The sequence below is a fragment of the Gallinula chloropus genome (assembly GCF_964237585.1).
Source record: "Gallinula chloropus genome assembly, chromosome: 16".
Taxonomy (NCBI): Eukaryota; Metazoa; Chordata; class Aves; order Gruiformes; family Rallidae; genus Gallinula; species Gallinula chloropus.
This window is the reverse complement of record NC_140101.1, coordinates 13534278-13555237: the sequence shown is the minus strand read 5'-3', so window position 1 is coordinate 13555237 and position 20960 is coordinate 13534278. Positions and strand designations below refer to the sequence as shown.

The following is a 20960-nucleotide window of genomic DNA, read 5'->3' as shown; positions in this document are numbered from 1 at the left end:
TCCCCTGTCCCTGGGAGCTTAGAGCAGAGACATCAAGAAGCTCCTGAGCAATCTGCTGAGTGAACCTCAGGCTAAACCAGGGCTTCCCATCCTAAGCAAGGAGAAGCAAAGTCAGACGAAATCAGCATTTCCAGTTGAGTTTATGAATCTGGGGAGTCACTGGGGACACAAAGGCACCAGAGATGAGTTCCTGCTTCCCCAGGACCGGTTCAGTAACACTACATGACTCCATGGCCAGACACATGTGTGATTTTCCCAGAGAAATGCACAGCCTGGGCAGTAACAGGGTGCTCACACTCTGGGGATGAATTACCCAGCAGAAGAATTACTTGCTCAGCAGAAAATAATAGATCACCCATCTAATCAGATCCATCTGCTCACTGAACCTGATGCATCATCAGGTGACAGGACACTGCAGTGGGACAGCTGTATAGCTGTATCATGGCAGAGCCATTGGAGGGGAGAGATCCAATGGGAACCACATGCAGCCGGTGCTGCCTTGCAGCGTGGCCATCAAACTGCCCATTCCAGCATTGTACAGAGCTCTCAGGGAAGGAGCCACCACCACTGGTTGCAATTTGCAGATACTGCCCCAAAGTGAGGGGCTGGGAGGTTCCAACCAACTGGCCTGGCCTGGAAAGAGGATTCGGCATCTTCTGAGTGTCAAGGAAAGCCATGCACCAGAGAAGGATGAAAGCACTGATCCTAAACAAGGTTTCAGGAGAGGTCTGATGGGCCAGGAGAAGGATAGGGAAGACATGAAGGGTCAGAGCAGCTCTTAAAAGCAGCTCCAAGAGTGGGACTTCTTTTCTTGGACAGCAAGATCTCCAAGATTCATGTCTGGAAGTTGAACGTTGTGTGCTTTTCATTGGAGGTTAGGGCTGGCTTTCTCATAGAGTCATAGACAGGTCTGGGTTGGAAGGGACCCCAAGGATCATACAGTTCCAACCCCCCTGCCACAGGCACAGCCACCAACCTCCAGGCCTGGATCTACACAAGGTTACCTAGAGCCCCATCCAACCTGGCCTTGAAAGGTTGTCACCCTTCTGTGTTTCATTTGGAGCCTTCTGTGGGTTGTCCTGGAGACGCACTTGTGCCCTCACATGGAGTGACAGATGACTTACAGCCAGGTGGCACCATGAAGTCAAGGCAAAGGAAAGCACAAATCTTTCAGGATGCTTTAATCAGTGGTAATTGCTGCTGTTATGGGTTTATCCATTCATTCTCCAAAGGACTACTTCACAACAGCATCTCCACCAGGGTCAAGAAGGGACTATCCTGAAACCATGAAACAGTTCCCAAAGACAGAGTCCTCTATGTGGGTGTCCTCAGGGGCATGAGATGCTCAACAGCTCCCATGCCATAGCTGGGAGAGCCCAGAGAAATGAGAGCACTGCTTAACCAGCAACCTCATGATAGGCATCATTGACAGGTGTCTCCAAGCGTGTTGACCTCAGGGCTCAGCAATCCAGTCCAAAGGAGATGTACTGAGACACACACAGTAAAGGTAGCTTGGGTTAGCTGGTTTTAATGGGGGGGGCGGGATAGAATGTGTCTTCCCTCAGCAGAGAGTGGGAGGGATACAGAGGAGACTGTGAAGAGGTGAGGAGGAGCTGGGAAGGAATAAGGGTGACGTGGCCATGTTTGCTGTAAGCATTTCGGATGGCAGTGTGGAGGAGGCCGTATGCAGAGGCAAGGGCAGCGTGGCAGACAGCTCTGTGCAGGGAGGAAGCCCTTTTGAGTCATGAATTAGCTGTAAGTTACAATGATCCCAAGAGGTACCTTGCAGGAGAGTGTGTAATAGCTACAAGAAACACCCTCCAGATTTACAAGCTGAATAAAATCCAAATTTATACATTCAGGGGAGAAAGACCCAGCCATGGAATCATAGAAAGGAGGGCAAGGAGGGACTTAAGAGGTCAACCAGACCATACTGCTGCCTGAAGTTAGGATCATCTCCACATAAGCCATTCTTGATGGATGTGTGCCTAATCGGTTCTTAAACCTTCAGTGGTGGAGATTACACATCTCCCCAGGCAATCTCTTCCCATGCTTAATTATCCTGACTGTTAGGAATGCTTTCCTCCTGCTTAGCCAACATTTCCCTTGTCACAATTTAAGCCTATTGCCTCTTCTCCTAGCTGTGGTGGATGCAGAGGATCATTCATTGCCTCTTTCTCTGCTGAGTTTCCTTTGGAGGTGGTGGGTCCTCTCGATCTTCTCTCCTCACCCGAGTCCTTCAGCCCTTCTCCTGGAGACCTTCGCTGCAATTTTCACCCCATCATTTCTACCTCTTTTTTTGAGGCAGGCTACCCCAACCTCCATGTAGGAACGCAGCAGAGACCTCTTCACTTGGGAGCAATGGACCCCATGTTTTTTTGGGGGAGAGTTTAGCTTCTCCTCATCCTTCTCCAGCCTTGGAAAGCAGCACTTGTGCTAAAGCAGGAGGGCTGGGATGCAGAGGTTACCGATAACAGCTCCGGCTGTCAGTCAGTGCCTGCGCGACACGGAGCCGTTCGTGGGCGTCAGCGGGGTTTGGAATAATTGTCTTCTCTAATTAACTGGTTATCAAACAAGAACATTTCATTACGGTACAATTACTAGCTGCTTTGCTGAGACACAGAGGTGTCAGGATTACGATCCCAACATATGCTTCTTACAGCTCTGATTTTTTGTTTTCATAATCACTAACCATTTTTGCTCCCTCCCAACCCACCCACTCGCTTAATGACTAATGAATCCTCCTGCTAACGAATAAGGAAAATAAATCAGCGGGCATGGCAGGTTAGAAAGAGAAGCAGGCAAGAATGTTTTGAGGATCCTTAAATCTGATAAATTACTTTGAAATTAAAATCCCTGGGAGAAAATGGGATTTAATTAGAAAGTAACATGGTTTTGTCAATGTTTAAATTAAAATTTTAAAGGTTATAAATACTGTGCTGGAGCTGCCGTCACACAGAGGGCTGGTGAGGAGTTTTGTTCGGATCTGCTCTGCCCACGTCAGCGTGTTTCCCAGCGGCACCACAGCGTGCCACTGCTCCCTGTCCTTGGTGGAGCGCTGGCTGGGTGCAGAGAGACACCCATGTGCAGGACTGGATCTCCAGATCCCCACACGAGACCCTCAGAGTGTTTTTTTGCAGTGAGGGGTGAGGCACAGGGTGCCCAGAGAAGCTGGGGCTGGCCCTGGATCCCTGGCAGGGTTCAAGGCCAGGTTGGATGAGGCTTTGGGTACCCTGGGCTGGGGGGAGGTGTCCCTGCCCATGGCAGGAGTGACACTGGAGGGGCTTTGGTGTCCCTCCCAGCCCAAACCAGTCTGTGCATCCACACTGGGGCTGGAAGGCTCCAACCAACTGGACTGGCCTGGAAGGAGGTTTCAGCATCTTCTGAGTGTCAAGGAAAGCCATGCACCACGGAAGGATGAAAACACTGATCCCAAACAAGGATTATGCATCTATGGTCACAAATGAGATAACCCACTGGGGACCTTCAAGAGCTGGAAACACCCCCTGGGCTCATCCTCTTTTCCTTCTCTGTAGCCCAGGGCTGGAGCAGGGGCTGCCCCAAGCAGTGTGGGGGCTCCTTCGAGAGCGAGCCCCTTTCCCTTTGAGAGTGAACGCTGCTCCACTGCCCTCCCCAGTCTTGCTGCAACCCAGCAGTTCTTTCCAAACAGGCATTGAGGCTCAGTGCTGTCTAAAAAAGACAAGGACGGATGAAGTGTGGGGAGGGGAAGGGGAAAAAAAAAAGGTATAGCAGAAAAAGCAAGTGATGGAGATGAAGATAGGCACCAAATTTATTAGTTATTCATTTATTTGCATTTAGGTTAAGGAAGTCTCATTTACCTGCCCTCTCACTGTCCATAAATTGCAGATATTTTCTTTCTTCACACAAGTCTTCCTAGTAATTGAATTCATCTCTGCGTAGCTGTGCATGCATACGCTGATTTCCCACTGTCCCAGAGTTAAAAAAAAAGGCAAAAATGCTCATTTCACTGCTATGGAGAGGAAAAAAAACCCCTAACTCTGCTTCAATACATCAGCACCCAGCTATGGCCACTGCTACACCAGCCCCTGACATGGGAATTCCTATCTCATGGCCATGGAGGCAGCAGGTACCACATTTCAGAGCATCTATTAGAGCCAAGCTGGGGGGCAGCCCCCAATTCTGCCTTGCAGCGGTGGCAAGGTGAGGTTTGCAGGGAGAGGTAACAGCTTTTATTAGGGGAACCCATGCAGTTTGAAGAAACAGTTGTTTTTTCACAGGGCAACTCTTCTTCAGGCTGACATTTTGAGATGTAATTTCCCTCTGAAGGCAGCAAATATAATACTGCCCGAGCGCCACAAAGCCAAAGACAAACTTAGGGACGCGCTCTGCTCCAGAAAAATCACCATCTGAGACCTCCAGCACGTCAAGTCATAAACATTTCAGTACAGGAATCTGCTTGATTTAGTGGTGAAAATAACGTTTTCAAGCTGCTTTTTAATAGAATTGAGCTGTACTGATTTCAAATGGAAATTCAGCTAGCTGGGTAGGTTAACCGCCAGAAGGTTAGTCTCCCATAGGAGGTTGGTGTTGGGAGGGAGCCTGGGGTGCTGCTGTGCCCGTGGAAGTTTGCAGGGTGGAGGGGGAAGGAGCTAAACATCCTCACCAGGCTTCATCATCTTGGCTGGCAAAGGTTGTTGGGTTTTGGTGTGGGTTTTTTTAAAGCAGAATTAAATGTATGCAAATCTCTCCTAATTGAAATCAACTTTGGGTGCACTGCTTGAGGAGGGATTTGAGTTTCCAGCAGAGGAGAGGACTGACGGGGATTTTTCTTAGGAGTTTCTGCCTTTTTGCTGAAAGTTTTTATTCCATTTTCAAGTATTCCTCTTGCTGGGTGAGTTTAATCTCTTTTACCCGTGGGGACTCACGCTGCTTGAGACAGGCTGGATTAGGCTCCTATTTTTACATGCACAGAGGGCCAAACTCTGGGCTGAAAGGGGAGCAGCACTGTGAAACGATCATGGAACATGTCTCGTTGCAGGGAAGAGAAGGAAGAATAAATAATAATTCGATCTCACAAAGCTGTATGATTTTATTTCTTGGGGTAGCAAACTCTCCTGATAAGTCGCTGTTTTCCCCGCAAGGCCCAGCTCCCCGAGTCAAGATTAGGTAAAAACGTTGGCTTTTATATGATGCAAAAGCACTTCCCAGCTGTCAGGACTACAGAGGAGAGCTGGAGTTTGGAGCTCTAAAGGTTTAATGACAGGAAAGCTAAGAAAACAAACTAGTAATTCAGCATTTCTGAATGCCTCACCATTTTTTAAGCTGGCCTTGGCATTTGGGGATACTGGGGTCTTGTCTTGCTCTTATTAATGTTTATCAGTATCTGAATTGTGGGACACAGGGGGACATGGGCAGCCTCTTCTCAGTGTCTGTGGGGACAGGACAAGGGGCAATGGCCTCAAGTTGGAGCATGGGAAGTTCCACATCAATCTGCAGAAGAACTTCTTCCCGGTGAGGGAGCCCTGGGACAGGCTGCCCAGGGGGTTTGGAGTCTCCTTCTCTGGAGAGATTCCAGCCCTGTCTGGACACCAACCTGTGTGACCTGTCCTAGGGACCCTGCTTTGGCAGGGGGGTTGGACGTGATGAGCTCTGGAGGTCCCTTACAACCCCTACAATTCTGTAAGTCTGTGATTCTGTGATTCCAAGAGCCTGGGTCACACTCTGCCATGGTTCCTGTTGGGAAGTGATTTTCCTGAGTTTGTGACACCTCCTAAAATTCCCTCGTGGTCCAATCCAGGTGCTTTTATTTACCTGATTTGGGGTAAATTCCTCTCTGGCAGAAATCAGTTTTTCCTGCACACATTTTTGCAGGGCTCAGCCGAGCCCAGCAGCACCTTGCTCTGCTTATTATTAATTATTATCCACTCTTTGCTCCTTTCAGGCTTACAAGAGGAAAACAGAAGCCGCAAAGAAGGAGTACCTGAAAGCCCTGGCTGCGTACCGGGCTAGCCTGGTCTCCAAGGTACGGCCCGTGCTCGCGCGGCCGCTGGACGTGGCAGTGCTGGGTTAGCTGCAACTCACAGGACTCTCCAGGGAGGAACAAGTTTATCCCACACACAGTGTAATTGTGCTGTCAGCACTGATCCCAGTGTTAGGTACAAGAAGTGCCCTGCAGTGCAGTTAGGGCGGGCACCAGGCTACCTTCTGCCTTTATGCCCTGAAATGAGACCCCGCTTTGGGGTGTCTTCATCAGCAGGTGTCAGAGCAGGGGAGGAGTGTGCTTGGGGGTCCCTGGTGCCTGTCCCCACCACCAACTGCTGTTCCTCACCAGGCTTTGGGGGTGTGAGTGCAGTAAACAAGGGACTGACAACCAAGGGCAGGAAGATGGGATAATGCTCCCTGGGAATAACCCGGGGGGAAGGTGACACCCCAGCTGTAGGCTCATCAGCATCCTGCCTGCACCCTGCTCCAGGCCATTAGGCTGTTCCCCCTGCTCAAGACCCTGGGTCCTGCTTCACCCCTGTGCACGCTCAGCCAAGAGCAGGGATGTTAGGGAGTGAGCCCCAAAACTGCAGGTTGATGAGCGTGTGAGCACGTACCTGCTGATCACACTGCTGTGGGGCTGCCATGGTCTCACCACAGCTGTCAGGTAAGCACCACACAGCCCCTCGCTCACCCTTCTTCCCAAGGGAATGGGCAGGAGAATGGAAAACAATTGTGTGGGTTGAGATAAAGAAAGAGGAAGAGAATGGTAGTAGTCTAAGTAATAATAATAATAATAATAATAATAATAATAATAATAATAATAATAATAATAATAATAATAATAATAATAATAATAATAATAATTGTTATTATTATTATTATTATTATTATTATTATTATTATTATTATTATTATTATTATTATTATTATTATTATTATTATTATTATTATTATTATTATTATTATTATTATTATAATAACAAAAACCAAGTGATGCAGAAATGCAATTGCTCACCATGCATGGGAAGGGTAAAACCACGATGCCCAGTCTGTTTCTGGGCAGGACCCCACTGTCCTGCCCAGCTTCCCCAGTTTCACAGGATGCATGACGTTATTGGATGGGGAATATCCATCTGGCCAGCCATCCTGGCTGTGCTCTCCCAGCTGCTTGTGCCCCTGGATGGGCCTGGGAAGCTGGAAAGTCCTTGACTTGGTGTAGTCACTACAACTACCTTGCAGCAAGTGAAAACATCAGGGTGTTACCAATGTTCTCATGCTAAACCCAAAACACAGCCAGCAACTAGAAAGAAAACTGACTTTATCCCAGCTGAAACCAGGACATGGGCAAAGCCCAGAGAGTCACTGAACAGTGACCTTTCAGGGGATTTCAGGTTCATATGGGAACTCTGGGTGATGCAAGGCTGCACCCAAGGTGGCAGTGATGGACCTATCCCAACCCTCCAAACGTGGACAGCAATCCCAGGGAAGCTGGGACCTTGCTCTCCTCCGTGCCTTCAGAGACATGGGCATGTGCTGTCTGTGAATTTGAGGTAGCTTCTGAGGAGCTCATAGGCTTTCTGGCTCAGAGGGATGTGCTGCCCTTGGGTCGTGAGTCTGTGTATTGGGTTGTTTTCCCTTCCAAGCTTCTCCTTGGTACGATACCACACCCTCAGTACTCAATCATCACATCCAGCTGTCACAAGAAATAATGTGATGTCCCAAATCTGCTGGATCTGTGTGATTGTGGGGGTGTGCTGGAACAGCTCGAAGACAATAGCACCATTATCTGTCTTAACTTGTAAACCAAACAGCAACAAGGGCAGAAAAACAGCATGGACAGGACAGTGTGTGGGTTTAGAAGCAATTCTTGGTCCCTCTGGAAACCAGGAGATCTTCCCTTGAATGTGCCCAGTGGCAGCTTGGGGCAGGTCACACGGAGGGCATGGAGTCACCGAGCTCCAGGGCTTCATTTTTTCCTGGTTTCTCCGATGGGTCTTTGCAGAAGAGCAACGTTGTTTTGGGTAAAACCACACAGTGTGATCCTGGCTGGGAAAGGGTCTGGAGTATCGTTCCAGAACCCATCACAGGACAAAACCCTCATTGTACAAGCCAGAAAATGTCCTGCTGCTCTTCTTTTCCCTGCAGAAATGAGGCCACCATTGTCCTGTGTGTCACAGACCCCGCTGGGACCGCAGGGATGTGAAAGCAGAGTTTCTATGGTCCCGTTCCTTGTCTGTAGGAAGCAAAAGTCATTCTGTCACCCACCTGGGTGAGCTGTAGGTGTGACCTGCAGGCAGGCAGCTGGCTCTCAGTGCCCCTGCGGCGCTCCAGCTCTGCCCCAGGCACAGTTGAGTTACTGGACTTTGATGTCCCAGATGTGGACACGGCACCCAGCCCCAGGGCTGGAATTGGGTGTGCTGGCTGGTGGGCAAGGAGCAGGAGCCATGGGGAGCCCAGGTAGCTGGACTGGATGGACAGACATCCAGAGATGGATAACTATGTTTCCTCCCTTCCTTGCTCATCAAACTCCGTTCTGTTTTCCCACAGAGCTCTGCCGACCAGGGGGAGACGAAAAGTGCCCAGAGCAATCCACCTTCCAAAATGATCCCCCCCAAGCAGCCCATGTACCCCATGCCGCCACAGGCTTCCTCGCCATACCCCGGCCTGGGCTCCTTCTTGTCCCCATCGGACCTGCAGAACTACCGCGGCCACCCCCACCCCAGCCTCTCCAGGACCCTCACCTCCAAACCCATGCTGCCCAGCATCAGTGCCTCCCCCCCACCCTCCTTCCAGATCAGCCCTCCCCTCCACCAGCAGCTCTCCTTGCACCACCCGCAGAGCTCCCTCCTCAGCCAGCCCCTCAGCATGCAGCAGGTCCCCCAGCAGCCCCTCCTCTCCCCCCCCATGGCACTACAGGTACAGCCCCCCATGAACGCCTCGCCTCCTGGGCAGCAGGTAGGTGCTCAGAGGGAGGGAGGGAGGGTTTGCAGCATGAACCACGCCATTTCCCATCTTCCCATTGGGTCTGTGCCTTTCTGGATGTTTTGGAGATGGTGGGTGTTGATGTTGTCCCCAGGGAACTCTTCTCAAGGCTCCATCAGCTTGAAGATCTGGTAGTTTGGGGGTGATGTTTTCAAGAGTGCTGAGCTGTCTGGGAGTGTGAGCACCCACAGAAATGGGGCAGATTCATGCAATGGAGCAATGACAGCATTTCCAGAGGGGGGAGGATGTGGGAACTGGGGGTGCCTCCTGATGCTCCTTGAGCTCATGGTCCCCCAGCTTTGTCTCTGAGGGATAATCACCACCATCAGTCACCTGAAACAAGGGGTTGATCGTCAGCGAGACTCTCCTCTTACACCAGCACTAAGGAAAGGCAGTGCTGGAAGGGCATGGGATAACAGCAAGGATCCAGAGGGGCTACCAGGGGGAAGAGGAAATGGATAGAGGGAATGTCACAAACAAAATAGAAAATCAATATTTTTCCCCAATCTGCCTGGCAGCAGGAGAAAAATCACTTCTGTGGCAGAGAGCCGAGAGCGTGCAGTGTGTGCCTGCATGTGTGCCTATGCTGGCAGCGGAGCAGCAAGGCAAATCCCATGGATGTGTGCTATGGACACGTAAAACCTGCTGAAGGAAACCATCCTTAGCCAAGCCCGGCTCAGCCCACGCTCAGGGACCCAGCCTGTGGGCCCCAAGGCTCTTCCTCTTTAAACCTGCAATTAAGAAAATGTATCTGGAAGAAAAATGGGCTGTAGCAAACCCCTCTGCCTATACCTTCTAGAGAACGTGCCAGTATACGAAGGAGGAGATGAGTGGTTTCCAGAGTCTCTCCATCTGGAATACGAACTGGATGGACTATTCGCAGAGGAGGACATATGCTCTGATTTCAGAGCTGCTACCATCACTTGATGATGCTTTTAACTGCAGTATTCACCCAGCTGGCTGAGTAATTTGTGTTTGACATGTTTGTTAGCTGCGTTTCCCCAAATCCATACAGTACTTTAGCAATGAAGAATGTTTTCTTTCCCATAACGTGGCCTGTTCAGTTTGGGGCTAACTTTGGGAATAGCTATTGCAGTGGAAGAAAAGCAAAGGAGAGCAGGGGTGTGGAAGTACAGTTATCCCTGACCATGCTAAAAGCAGATGTGGGAAGGTCAGATCCTCAATCAGATTTTAATTTCCAACCTGCTCAGAGTATCCCAAGTAACTTCCCCAGCACACTGATTGGACTTTGGCTCTGCATAAGCAGAAGTGGCTTCTGTAATCCAGTGGTAGTCCAGAAATGAGCAGAGAAGGGGGTCCTCATGATCACTTTGATTTGTTGTTGCTGAGGGCACCGTTTGGTGAAGCTTCATTCCATATATGCTTGATAATAACAACTTAAATGTAAAAAGAAACCCCAACAAACAAACCAAAAACCCACTGGAAGTTTTGAAGAAATCCATATTCTTGGTCAGTTAACTACCATGGCTCTTGTTTATATGCATTTCTAAATGTTGCCTAATTAAGCCAACCCTCAAACTGGGCAAAGCTAATTAGTTTTCAGATAAAACAATCCCACAGCATCCTTGTTAAACTGCCAGTGGTGACAGCTGATGGAGCGAGCGCTGCCTGTGTGGAGGTGCTTGCTGTGTTACTGTACATGATGATGGGAGAACACGTTGCTGCAAAGGGCGCTGCACTGCCAGTGGAGAAGCAGTTTGGATTGCCAGGCTGCTGATGCAAAGGCTTTCAGGTCTTCTGCAGCTGCTTACCTCAGGAGGGAGGTCCTGAAAAAGAAGAGGGAGGAAGAGGGATGTGAAACAGATGTTGCTGCATTGGCACCTGCTTGTGATGACTCTCACCGCGGTGGTTTTGGGTCCTGTGCTTGGACCCCCCTTGCTGTCCCCAGGGTTCCCCCTCAGCTCTGCGCTGCTGCATTTTTGGGGCAATGAGTGTTTATGCAGTGTTCATCTGCTTGTCCCATGGTTCATGCTCCTGTAACCCTTCCTTTTTCCTTTCCACCCCTTCAGGACTTCTCACATATTTCGTCTGAGTTTCAAAACAGTGTTGGACCCCGTTCGCCTGGTGCATCAAACCCCCCAGGAAGCAGCGAGTGGGACAACGACTACCCCAGCAGAGAGTGTGGGATTAACCACTGCAGGCCAGTAGACAAAACACAATGTTGCTCATGCACTTGATGTTATCTGAGCTGTGACAGTGTACAACAGCTGAGAATCTGCCCTAAAACCTACCACACGTTTGTGGGCTAGTTATGGTCAATGAAGTTCAAGGCTTCCTCCTCTCTCTAGGCTCACTGAAGTGATGCTATGGAAGCACAGAGCTTGAAAATCACAAATTCTTCATTGGGCATGAAGAGGGTTCCTTTCTTTGTGCATCCATCCTGTTAGGAAGGGATGAGTTTGGTGCATTTACCTCTGGAGCAGGCCTGGGAAGCTGTGTCACAGGCAAAGTCCCCAGAGGTTATGGTCGTGTCCATAAGCAATGTCCTGCTCCTAAAGTGATTGTTTTTATTGCTGAGGCCACAACCTCCTGTAGCTTATTGGTCCCTTATTGGTCCTGGGGTTTCACCTGATCAGGGTGCAAAACCTCGTCCTCCTGAGAGTTTGGCCCCTGCCCCTTGCAGGACAAGTCCACAGACCAATGCACAGACCAATGCACAGACCTCCCTACTCATGCCCTGCGAGCTCTGGCATGAGTGTGCCAGCACAAGGGTCCCTTCAATGCCTCTTGAATTCACCAATAAATAAAAACATCAGGATAGTCTCAAAGTGGGGGAACAGGGAGGGTGTGAAAGCCATTTCCAGCCTCAGCTCGTCCACTGCTCGTGGCTCAGCAGTAGCAGTTTGGAGACAGCTATTGTGCTCTGTAAAACAGGCACGTGGTTTGCTGGGGGAGCAGGTAGGGAAGGAGGCATGGTAGCTTCTGAGTATTGTTTGATTTGCTTCAAGTACTGGAACACAGTGCTTTCACTGGAGATAATAGCAAGCGCCCAGCCTTTTCAGAGCACAGCTCCCACCGGTGCCAGCAGTGCACTTACAATTGCTGGGCTGGGCACAGACTGTACAGACATTTATTTCTTTCAGGGAAATAAATAACTTGCTGAGCCATTAGAATATCACTGCTATCTGCCTGCCTGAGGGTGCTGGGCTGCATGGATCCTTCTGGGTTCTGCCAGCTGCCTTCACGTGGTCCTTCCCCAAGCCTCTCAGACAACCCGAAGGAAGGGACCTGTTTAGGACCTGATGATAAAAGTTGGTTTAGATGCTGTGGGCAGAATACTAAATAATAATACTACTTGTAGGGTTGTGGCAAATGGATCCCAATTTCCAGAGGTGCTGGGCAGAGCCAGCTCCCACAGAAATTAGCACAGCCCCCACAGCATTGCTGTTTAGAGGATCAGCAGGGAAAACGTGTGGCTCTCTCTGCAAATCCCACTGCTGAAAACGTGGGGCACTCTAGAAGGGGGTGAAGCACTCCTGTAGTAGGCAGGACTGAGTTTTGTGTTGCTAAAACAAGCTCTGTGACATCTGCCCAGAGTGCTGTATTGTAGGCAAAAGGGCCCATGCAATTCATGATCAAAGCTCATGCATTTCATGCCTTTGTCACAGCAGAAATATCGAATTTCATGGGTTTATCACAGCTTCCTGGGAAGGAAAAAAATCATTTTAAAACCAGACAGATTATGCAGAGACTTCCAGATAATTATTAGAGTAGATTACAGCAATGAACTCAGATGGATATGGATCAGTGCTGCAAAGAGTGCTTAGTGCACCAAAAAACCCCGATGTCTGTTAGGGAAGGAGCCCTGGCTAGAGACACAGGAGCTGCTCGTGCTATTGCAGAGCCTGGTGCATTGGCAGTGCCAGCACCTCCTGCCAGCTCCCCGTATTTGCTGCCTAAGCCCATGCCCTGCACTGCTTGCAGCATCAGCAGATGTTTGTAGGGCTGTAGCCCCAGTGTGCCTTCAGGTTACTCTTGTGTCCAGAAAAGAGACCATCTGGTGCTCATCATCTCCCCATCCTGTTTGCTTTCTCCAGTATTCCTAGCACTGATTTGCAAGCGATGCTCCAAGGTGTCCCTGGGGCTCCTCCATGGCACCTTGCCATGAGCTGGGTGTGAGGGGTGCGGGGTGAGTGCTGTGCTAAGGGCCCCAGCAGTCAGCAGGACCTGGGCAGAGCATGGGAAAGGGAAGGCATTCTCCTTGGGCTGGACTCATCAGCACAGTATTAGCTATAGCTGGGAAGTCTCTGGATCATGTAATTGCCCATTTCAACCTCCAAACTGCATTCATCTTAATTGCAATGAAAGCACCCAGTGCTCTGAGGAGTAAAATCAGCAACTACCTGGCAAGAAAAGGGATTATTTTCTAGTGTGATGTGGCTCAGCTGCAGTCCCAGGTTCCTGAAAGAGGATGTGCTGAGACCCCCAGCACCAGGCAGTCAGCTCTCTGGGTTGGGATCTTTACCTCACATCCCACCTCGGTATTTATTCAGCTCCCAACGTGCATTGGCACTGGGTTAGCTGGGGTAAAGCCCCCCTCATGCTGCATTTTCTTTCGTGTTTGTCATCCAGGTGACTGCTGAAAAAGTAACAGGGTTGTCTTTCTGTCCTTCCCCATCTAATAAGGGAACTGCTGTAGGGTTTGGGGTTTTTCCCAGCCTACCAGTCTTGGTTAAGGTGCCACTAAATGACATTTCCTACCTGATGCCCCTCCAATTCTAGGATCCTGTGAGCAGACACCCCTTGATTCACAAATCAGCCATGTTAGAGGGGGTTTTAAATGTCTCTTAGCCCATCCTCTCCCCATTCTTAATGATTTTCTGCTTGCTGACTTCCATCCAATTTTCCTAGCTCTTTCTGGGCTTAAGCCCAAGCTGTCCTAGATTGCTAGCAAAGACACGGGTAGCATTTCTCAGCTCCTGCTTAGTATATGACTATCACTTCCCACAAGCAATTGTAGCATATGATTTTATTGCTTTTTTTTTTTGCCATCATATCACAACCTACTTACACAGTCCCCTGTCTCCCTCACCTGACAGCCTTATTCTCACACTCTCTCTTTCCTGCTGAATATACCTGTGTTTTGCAGTGACTTTCTCCAGGGGATCTAGCTCACCTGTATCAAGGGTTTACAACCACTTGTAAATCTTGCCTAATTCCACGAGGCACCTCACTCTTATCTCCTCACTGACTTCTGATTACAGCTCTTTCCATACCAAAGCTGTCCTCAGGGGTTTCACTTAGATTGGTTTCCTGGGTATCTTGGTGATAGCACTGAGCTGGATTCATCTATGTTCTTCCACTCCTTCGCAGGGCAGGGATCAGGTTCTTCTGGGGTACCATCATTCAGCAGCTTTTCTCCCTTCTTCCTGCTTCCCTCTGTGCTAAAAACCAGGATGCTCTGAGTTCCACCCTGTCCAGATGCACAAAACATGTACAGCCACTTCATCCGGACACTTAGAACCTGGCTAATTCCTCCTGCTAACGATGAAGTGAATCCTCTCCAAATGGGGGAATTTTCCAAATCAGAAGCTAAATGAGCAAACACTGTCAAAAGGCAAGGATAAACCCTCACAAATGCACTTAGTTGGGACTCAATTATTTATGGTAATACTTTTTAATGAACTAGGAAATGTTCCGTGGCATATTTTGTAAAATTAATGAAGTTTTAGTAGAGGAATACCTCACTGCTACTCAGTGGCATTAAATCTTTGCAGAGTGCAGGAGGGAAGGCTGCATTTTAAATGCAGATTGTGCAGTGTGGAGATTAACGAAGTGCAGACTCTTCTGGGCTGTATCAGAAGACAGCTCTATCAACAACAGCATTACCTTGCTCTTTGCTGTTTCCCTAGTATTCCGCTCACACTGGGATCTCCCAAAGCTTCTTAATGTTCTTCACCACCTTTTAAGGCCAAGATGTCTTTACAGGGCCAACACTGTTTCCAGCAGGTCTGAGTAGATGATAAAGCCCATTAAAATGCCTGGATTTCCACACAAAGCCATATAGGATGTCAGCCAGGGGAGGAGGATGTCAGCCACTCCTCCCTGTACAGTGTCTGGGAAAAAAAGAGCATCTGGGCTCCCTTGTAGGGCACTGCTGATGGCAACAGGGAGGGCTGAAGCACCAGGTATTACAGATAGGGACAGAAGTGGGGATACCTACCTGCACACCTTGCTGTGGAGCCATCCACATGCGGGGCACCTCAGTGGTGTAAGCTGGATCCCTCTCCAGGACACGCCTGGATCTCTGGAAATCAAAGTCTTTGCTTTGATAACATGATTTATTCAAGATCTGGTGGGCCAGGGATATGCAGAGCACATGGCCTGGCTGCTGTCCCACCTGCCCTCCTCCATAACATCCTGCAAGTAAGGCAGTGCTGCAGTCTTCTTGGGTTCCTTGTACCTCCTGATGTCTTCATCAGACCCACAGGAAAGGCCAGTTAATCCTGCTGTCTCAAAGCACTTTTCCTCACTTCCTGATCATTAGGTTTTCTAGTTGTGTTTATTTTAGGAGAGGAGGAAAAAGGCATCAAGGAGGTGTTGTCTTCTGCTCTTGTGCTCTTCAGCTGTCAACCTGATGTCAGTTATCCTGGACACCCGCAAGTATCTTCAGCCTCTCAGTCAGATTTTTGAGAACCCTACACCTTACACAGTGTCAGAAAGACAGATTTTACCCAAAACCAAGTGTATATTACCTGAAGCTCCTTGGCTTAGCCTAAGGACAGTGTGTGAGGAAGAGCAGCACCAGTGACCAAGGGGCTGATTCCAGGCACAGCGCTCCACAGCGTGAGGGTGGACTTGGTAGCAGCATCACACACATGTGCTCTGCAGGGCAATCCAGAGTTGGTCCTCCCCTGCAAACCTGGTGGGAGCAAAAATTCAGCTACAGGAAATAATTTAATGTCTTAGACTTAACTGTTGAAATTCAGGAAGAGCTGCAACCACACCAGGCTCTTAGTCCTACATGTCTTATGCTTGGTTCACCTCTGCACACCCCACCCTCAGTGCAGACCACTACGCTTTGCATGATGGAGTGCCACAAACTCCATGGCAAGGCTGGAAACAGGCGTTGGGACCGGGTGGTGCAGATGATGGTCGTTTCAGCTCCCCCAGGTGACTTTTCCCGGCTGTTTCCCTGCACATCTCACCCCTTCTGCCCTCTCCTTTCTCTTTACAGCATGCTGCCAAGGGACAAGGCACTCTACCTCACCTAAAACTCAACATCTCTTTTCGAGGAGGCTCAGATGAAGGACACTGGAGAGGGTCTATCTTACAGACTACCCGGAGAGGCACCGAGCAAGTCGTACGGACGAGAGAGCTACCACTGCACCTCGTCGCTGGCTTCGTTCCCAAGCTCTAAGAGCAGTTTTCTTTCATTGGTTTTGAACTCTAAAGTCTACTTTCTGTGGAAGCCCAAAACCTCATAAATCATGAACAAAACAAAACAAAACAAAACAAAATAAAACAAAACAAAACAAATAAAATAAAATAAAATAAAATAAAAAATTAAAATAAACAAACACAAAACCACCAAAAAAATATATACCAAAACCCCAAAGCCAACCTGAGGACACCATCTTTCTGCTTGCCATCAGCTTAGCTACAGACTATTTTCCTAGTGAACTGCTTTTAGACGCAGCGTAGGCCCAGGTCTGGTGTCCTACAGCATTAGGCCAGCTCAGTAGGAGGATGCACTCTTTTGACTTGCTAACAGCACTAAACTTTGTGCAAGAAAATGTGAAGTTTGTGTGAATATTGTACATGCAAAAAGGCCTTGGATGTCTGGCAAAAAAAACAAAAAAATTACAAAAAATAATTAAAAACTATTGCTAGGTAGGTGGGGGGAGAGAGCAGAAGGCAAAATATGAGAGAAAAAAATGTGAAAAAGATCATGAAAATATAATTTGTTGGATAGTTGTAAGTAGTTTACTAAGTGTTTTAGAGCTGTGCTAAAGACATCTTTAAGATTTTTTTGTGAAAAAAATTAGTAGTTTACTTTATAGTAAAAGCATTTTATATTAATTGTAGCACATTTTTTAGTTATACATAGAAGGGAGATGTGTATAAAAAAAACCAACAAAAAAAAAAAAGCCTGCCAAACTTGTTTCTATTATTTGTACAGCAAGAAATGGACAATTTATATCCATGTTGTATGGCATTATTATATTTTTTCTGCCATATGTCCATCTATTTAAAAATTGCTGACAATGATTTTTGTCTATTTATGAAAAAAAATTAGAGAGCATAATTACAGTTTCTCATAAGGTGCATTTTTGGGTTTTTTTTATTTTTTATTTGGTTGGTGCTGCTTTCGCAGCGCCCGGCACATTCGGTTCACAATGCTTATCTTACCTTTCTTTATAATAAAACATATGAAAAGTAGAACTGAACCAGTCTCTCCTTATTCTGGGGGCACACCCTGGAATTGTCCTGCCCAGTGATGTCCAGGAAGTGTCCTCCTCAGCTTTCCCATCCCACACTCCCCTCCCATCACTTCCTCACTTGTTTTTTCTTTCCTTTTCCTGTAAAATGCCAACTTTCCTTTTCCTGTAAAATCCCAATGTTCCAGCAGAAGGAACTTTCCTTTCTCAAGCAGTAACTTGTTGCCCAGTGCATTTCCTTAAAAATTTATCCCATACCCCAGCAGCCCTCTCAACCCTCCTCCCTTCTGCCAAATGACCCTACAGACATGGGGGTCATCAAGCTTCTTGGTGGCCACCAGCGATGCCCACAGGAGCCCCATTTCCAGCTTTTCCTAGGAAGCTGGGATGAGAAGGACATGAGAAGGATGGAAAATTTAAATGGTGTAAAAATAGGTGTCCATCATGGGGGACCCCATGACAAGGAGGACATGGAGCTGCTGGAGCGAGTCCAGAGGAGACCATGGAGATGTTCTGAGGACTGCAGCCCCTCTGCTCTGGAGCCAGGCTGGGAGAGCTGGGCTGGCTCTGCCTGGAGAAGGGAAAGCTGCTTCTGGGGAGAGTTACCAACCCCTTCCAGTCCCTCAAGGGGCTCCAGGAGAGCTGGAGAGGGGCTGGTGCTGAGGGCAGGGAGGGCCAGGAGGGCAACTGGAGAGGAGCTGGGAGGCAGAAATCCTTCCTGGGGAGGGGGAGGCCCTGGCTCAGGGTGCCCAGAGAAGCTGGGGCTGCCCCTGGATCCCTGGCTGGATGGGGCTTTGGGCACCCTGGGCTGGGGGGGGGCGGGGGGGTGTCCCTGCCCATGGAACTGGAGGAGCTCTGAGGTCTCTGCCCTTCCAAACCAGTCAGGGGTTCTCTGAACTCTCACACCTTTGGCCTCCTGCCTGGGGGAACCTGTTAACACATCGTTTTAAGCCCATTTGTCTCAGCACATCCTGTCATTAACGTTACTGTCAATTAGCTTAAGGCCTCATTTCTTTCAGTGTGCATTTAAATGGGGACCAAGGGGGGGCACAGCGGCATTTCTCATGCAATTTGGGATATTGTGTCTCCTTCAGGTCCAAATGGCCACCACCAAGATCCGATTTTTCTCCACTGCTGCCATCTATGGTGAAAGTGCCCTTAACATTTATGTTTTCTAATGACTTGAAATAACTGTTCCAAGTTTTCAGGCCACTTAATAGGCCAGGGAGGAGCTCACCCTTTAGAGTTAAGGGGATTTTTGATGAGGTAAAGGGCTGATTTTGTGACTTAATGAAATGGTACAAAAACTTGCTGCCCCATCAGAGTACCAGGCTTCAGGTCTTGCTGGCCCGCAGGTCACTGGACAGGAGAAGTAATGCGGTGGGAGTTGTAGCTGACATCTGCTGTAGCATCTTCCCACACACCCTGCTGGCACACCAAACGACCTACCCCAAAATCCATCTGGATGGGGCAATGGAAAAGACCTTAAGAGACAGAAGAGTGGTCTGGGGCATGGTGGGTTTGAACCAAGCAGTGCCCAGCAGATCACCGATGCCATGAAAAGCCAAAATCAAAACTCACTAGCCTTGGTGACTATTAAGCAAGTACTCTTTATTGCAGTGCTGGGCAGCACAGGATCGCTCCTCCTAATGTGTTAAGGGTCAGTTACACAGCGTTTATACAAGACATATATGTATATTCATATTCATAGGGTTCCCAAGAAATGCTTGTGTTTTGCCATGATGAGAGCTCATTATCACCCACTCTAGCAGGAGCACTGCAATCTCTTGCTGGCCTTCAAAGACATTGAATGGTCGTTAACCCCTCTTCATCCCAGGTCCTTGTGGTGAGCTGCAGCTTTTGTCTCCCTAACAAAGCCACGGAGCTGGGTCTGCAGCCTCCAGGCGCCTCCTGTTCCCCTTCCTCTTTATCACCCCATCTCAGAGGTAGGTTGCTTCTCCTGAGGTATCACAATGCACACCACGTGCTAGCATTGTAGTCCCTTAGGCAGAACTGTGCACACCCTTTACAGAGGTCATTGCTGGCCAACTAATACTAATCATGTGCCCGCTTCACCACACTGGATGGGATAGATGGAGATCAGGGCACCATGGCAAGGGACAGCAAGTCCCTGGAGCTGCAGGACCCCACAGAAATCCAGGCAGGTCACGAACTCCTCCTGCAATCAGCCCGGCCTAAACTCTATGTCCTCTTCGCCTTGTGAGGCCATGGCAGCGTTACTGCAAGGCAAGTGAGTGGCAGTCCTCTCTGCTGAGCACATTTGCTTTCTCGGCATGAGAGAGACATGAAATCAAGACGTAACTTTGTGAATCAACTTTCATTTGAGCCGTTACACTTTTAACCCCGAGCTTCCCGCCCTCTGGAAGTAGAAACAGAAAAGGTGCCTGTTCCTTCTCCCACTGACCATGGTGACTCTACGTTTTCTTCTGGTCTAAGCACAGCAAAATCTCACCAACACAGTGCAACTGCTGTGGAGATGAGCAAGTTGCTGGATGAAGCTATAAATGTGGGACTCTTCCTCTCTGGTGGCCAGCATAATGCCATGAAGGTCCCTTTTTATCTCTGTAATCTTGAGACATTTGAAAATAAAACAAGGAGCATAATAAACCTTCCTGAGGAGCAGCACGAGCAAGAACAGCTCAACCCAGTTTGGCTAGGTAGTAAGGAGCAGATAATTAACTCTTAGAATCATAGAATCTCCTGAGTTGGAAGGGACCCATAAGGATCATTGGGTCCAACTCCACACATCAGAGCCTGGAGATTTCTTCCAAACATGCAATTATTCAATTGGGGGGTGGGTGGGGGGGAATAGGACACTAAAACCTACCCTGAGTTATCACAACAAGGAGATAGGACTTTGAAATGTTAAGGGGTTTTGTGTGTAGCAGGTAAGTGGCCCTGAGGGACTGAAATCACCAGGAAGGAGTTTTCAGCCCAAGGAGGAGGTCTGGAAGAGGTCTTTGCTGGAAGTATTGCACTATCCCAGGCCCCTGTGCTTTCTCTTCTCTGAAGGACAGTGCCCGTCCAGGGTGCCCAGCTGCCCCATGGACCTGCTCCCCAGCAAGCACCCTGGGCTGCCTTGTCTTTTGTGTGGCCATGGTACTGGTTTCAAAGCCCTCACGGAGCAGGTCTCCCCTGTTGGTGGGACCACAGTGCAGAGACCCATTGAAAGGCAACCGTGCTGGTTCAGGATAAACCCACATTTCTGATGAGTTTCTAGCCATCCTACCTACATTTCTGCCTATTCACAGGCAGGCAACAGCAAAGGGCTGGTGGCTGCTGTGGGGGTGGCCATGGAGAACACAGCAACCCATCTCCAGCTGCCTGGGGGTGCAGGGCAGTTGGCTATTACAGAGCCTGGGGCATTAATAAGAAATTGTTAGATGATCCAGACTGCTTTAATCCCTACTAATCTCTGAAATCGCACTATGGCAGCTGTGCTTAAACGGTATTCCAGCTGTCAGCCAATTGTTTTGGACCTGGAATTGCTCCAGGGAAGCAACTGGGAGCTGAGCCTCCCATCCACCATCACAGCTGGTTCACAAAACGCATCCCCTCTCCACTAATGGATCCAGCCCCAGCCCTGCA

The 20960-nt window shown here is 48.9% G+C and overlaps 1 protein-coding gene across 1 annotated transcript in view; it reads left to right on the top strand.

Annotated features, from left to right (window-relative positions):
• Positions 1–17346, top strand: part of TOX2 (TOX high mobility group box family member 2) — a gene marked incomplete at its 5' end in the record, with an annotated part of 150074 nt that extends 132728 nt beyond the window's left edge. Inside the window, 4 exons of the mRNA XM_084271592.1 lie at positions 5924–6004; positions 8515–8922; positions 10980–11110; positions 16148–17346. Of these exons, the coding sequence (XP_084127718.1) occupies positions 5924–6004; positions 8515–8922; positions 10980–11110; positions 16148–16184 (657 nt within the window). The 3' untranslated portion in view covers positions 16185–17346. The remainder of the gene's footprint in view (positions 1–5923; positions 6005–8514; positions 8923–10979; positions 11111–16147) is intronic.
• Positions 17347–20960: the final 3614 nt, after the last annotated feature.